The 3371-nt window shown below is 46.2% G+C and overlaps 1 protein-coding gene across 2 annotated transcripts; it reads left to right on the top strand.

Moving 5' to 3' along the window:
• Positions 1-439: 439 nt before the first annotated feature.
• On the top strand, positions 440-3371 carry LOC147619970 (uncharacterized). 2 transcript variants are annotated; one of them, XM_086772072.1, is made up of 2 exons: positions 440-2024; positions 2127-3371. In XM_086772072.1, exons 1-2 carry the CDS (start codon positions 878-880, stop codon positions 2681-2683), a joined length of 1704 nt encoding a protein of 567 aa, XP_086628198.1. In that variant the 5' UTR covers positions 440-877; the 3' UTR covers positions 2684-3371. The 2 variants fall into 2 exon arrangements, with proteins under 2 accessions (XP_086628198.1, XP_086628197.1); XM_086772071.1 differs by having other exon boundaries at positions 2118-3371.

Here is a 3371-nt window from a genome sequence, read left to right as displayed (position 1 = left end):
GAGAGCAACACATACCACGATATAAGGGAATTTCCTTTAGAGGGGGTTTATATGCATGCTAGGGCATCCCTAGAGGGTTTGAATATTTATTATTTTGTAGCACCATTTAGTGGTGAAAAATCATTCACTACTGCTTGATGAGCACAAGTAGACACATGCATATGTTGGCATGCACATGCGCGCGCATGTCAACGAACATACACACCCACACCCACACCTGCACGCATAGACATACCCACCATTGTGTGGCCACACATGCACGCACACATACCAGAAGAACCGTGAAAATAGACGGTAAAGGCGAGCTCGGATTGAAGATTTGCTGGCCGGCACATGTTGAAAGTGGTGGTGCTGGTGTGGGGGGTTCCAGACGGCAAAAAGTGTGCATACATACACAAAAGAGAGCATGACAAACAGCTACTAACAAGATATATAAAAGCAAACAACTGTGGGAGGGGGATCTCAAAGCTCTCTTTTCTCTTGATTTCCTTTGTCGTTTCCATTGCAATGCCGCCTTAGTTCAATTTTACTTCCCTCCATTTCTCCCCTCCTCCACCTCCACCTCCTCCTCCTCTCTCTCTCTCTCTCTCTCTCTCTCTGTCTCTCTCTCACAGTGTGCTTCTTCATTGGCTTCATCGCCCTTTGTTGTAGAGGTGTGTGTGTGTGTGTGTGTGTGTGAGTGAGTGAGAGTGAGAGAGAGGGGCGGGCAGGCAAGCCTGCGCATGTGAAGAATTTCTCTATAGTATCGTCTCTTACTAAACGCTTCGCTTAACAAAGAATAGTTGTTGCTGCCTTGAGAGCTTGCTTTTCCTGCAGTTGCTGATCACCCACACTCCATTTCTTTGCTTTGGGTTCCATTCTTGGATTGATTTGTGTCATGGGCTGTGTTCCATCCAAGAGTTCTAGGAAAACCCCAGCTAGAGCTAGCTGGTACTCCCGTTTGTCTCGCAATGCTTCTACTTCTGTGCATCTGCCTGCTGATAGTGATGAAGACGAAGACAGTCGCCATGTTGTCTCCTTGACATCCAGCTCCTATGGGGCTCTTAACATGGAGATGGCCCCACACCAAGCCAGCTTTCTTAACATCTACAAGAGAGCGAAGCTATATCAAGCAATCTCAGACACCAAGGATGATTTTGTGTTTTCTTCAGGGCTTGATGTGAAGCACATGGTGGCATGCACGGGCAAGAAGGCAGTAAAAGAAGAGGATGACAGTTATCGTTTACTCATAAATGATGATAGAGGGCATGGCATGGAGACCATCAACACATGGGAGCTTATGGAGGGCCTTGAAGAAGCGGGTCGAACACCGACTCCCTTGAGAGGCTATGGGGATGCCAAGCTCAGCATACCTGATAAACCTATCTCCTTCAACACCTTGCTAGCATCAGATGCCTCTTTTGGTGAAATGGGCTCTCCTGTGTGGAAGAAATACTACATACAAGATGAAATGATGAAAGAAAATCCATCGTTTGGTGGCATTTCACCTGTACCTCCTCCTAGCTCTCCATTTATTGAGTCTCCTAGAAATTCACCTTCCTGCTGCTCCCTCATTAATTTAGAAGATTCTAGAAGCATTTCATCTACTGAGCCCCTTGATGGGAGCACCTCAGGGTTGAAGATGCTTCTCAGTCCAGCCAATTCCCCATCTTATTACCCTTCTCCTTTAACAAAGAAAGGTGCTTTCCACATAGCTAGTCTAAGTTTTGATGGTAATACAGAGCAATTACATAAGGGCTTTTATGACGGTAAGAGCCCGTACAGCAGCCCCGATGTGAAGAGGAGATCCAGTAGGCAGCCCAGTATGGATATTGTGAAGGGATCAGATAGGGCCGTCTTTGACCCATCTCTCATGGCCACTTTTGAGCAAGCTCTCAAGGCAGCAACAACTATTGGTGGTCATGATGACTGGCTTCAACTCAGCATTGATGACAGTACCGCAAATTCCTCGTCATCAGACAACACTTGGGCTTCATCTGAGACAGCCTCTGATGCAGAAAGTATACCCCAATGGTGCAGAAGAGGTAATTCGTTTCTCAATACTTTGCATAGCTAGAAATCATTTGTATTGTAATGCCAGGTTTTCCTTCTCTAACATAGGGTGGTGTTTTTGGAAGGTTTTGCAGAAAAGAAATTGTCTGCCTCCATCATGCCAGTGGGTGAGGAGGAGGAGAATAGCAAGGCACACTTGGCAAGCTATGAGCTAAGGTGCCCACCAAGAGGGGAGGGCAAAGTGGTGCTTTATTTCACCAGTCTCAGGGGTGTCAGAAAAACATATGAAGATTGTTGCAATCTGAGGCTCATCCTAAGAGGTTTGGGGGTTCATGTAGATGAGAGGGATGTGTGGATGCATTCAAAATTCAAAGAAGAGCTCACTGATGTGCTGGGTGATGTTGTGAAGGGGATGCCACATGTGCCTCGTCTTTTCATCAAGGGTAGGTACATTGGGGGAGCAGAGGAGGTGAAGCAGCTTCATGAGGAAGGGGTCTTGCCAAGCTTGATGGATGGTATAGCTACTATGGGTATGCTTCACAATGCCTGCAACGGATGTGGGGATGTGAGGTTTGTACCATGCTTGAATTGTAATGGCAGTTGCAAGGTGCTCAACCAGTATGGCGAAGTGTCTCGGTGCCTTGATTGCAATGAGAATGGCCTCATCATGTGTCCCATCTGCACTACATAGAGGAAAAGGCACTAATTCCCATGTCACATTTGTATCCAATGTTGACTTATTCACAGATCCATCTAAGTTATGCTTGACCTGAACTCTTATGTCTGTTGGTCAGAGATGCCAGTATCATGTGCCCCATTGACATGAGAATGGCATTATCGTTTGCTCCATGTTAGCCATTGATCATGGACCATACCCTAGTCATTTTGGTCAGGAGAATGGCATCATCATGGGGAGCTGCGCCACCGCTAACTCGAATCCATACCCATCAATCATGTATGGGTAAAGCCCCATCATGATTCATATGGCTCTTCGGCAGTGTTTCTCACTATTTGTCCCACCTTAGCTTCATTCTACACCTCTTGATCATGATTAATAAGAGCGAGCAATGATGGGCATATGGAAGCATCTTTTGTTAGAGCTTAATCAAGGTTAAGAGCTAGTTGTCAAAAAGACATTGACGAATAGAGAAGTGCCATCACTGCCACGTAGCCTTGTGCTTACGTGGACCAATGGCCGGGCTTGGTTTCCTCTGACTGCGCGCCATGTCGCCACAGGACCAATTATCTTGCTTATTAGACTGTCTACACGCTTGGCCTTGTTTCCAAGGTTTGTAGTAGATTTTCATGTAATAAACTTTGGACTACCCTCTCTATACGAAATGATGCGCTTGGGCACCCAAATTTGGTTGCTCCCTTTA

Source organism: Cibotium barometz, chromosome 32 (assembly GCF_041138505.1).
Source record: "Cibotium barometz isolate CiBa-2024 chromosome 32, ASM4113850v1, whole genome shotgun sequence".
Taxonomy (NCBI): domain Eukaryota; kingdom Viridiplantae; phylum Streptophyta; class Polypodiopsida; order Cyatheales; family Cibotiaceae; genus Cibotium; species Cibotium barometz.
Note: the sequence above shows the minus strand (reverse complement) of the source record. Positions and strands in the feature narration are given on the sequence as shown.

Bases quoted from the DNA above. Each gene is read 5' to 3' on its own strand.
- LOC147619970 (XM_086772071.1), top strand. From the start codon at position 878: ATGGGCTGTGTTCCATCCAAGAGTTCTAGGAAAACCCCAGCTAGAGCT. The intron at 2,025-2,117 runs GTAATTCGTTTC...TGTTTTTGGAAG, and splicing joins ACCCCAATGGTGCAGAAGAG to GTTTTGCAGAAAAGAAATTG.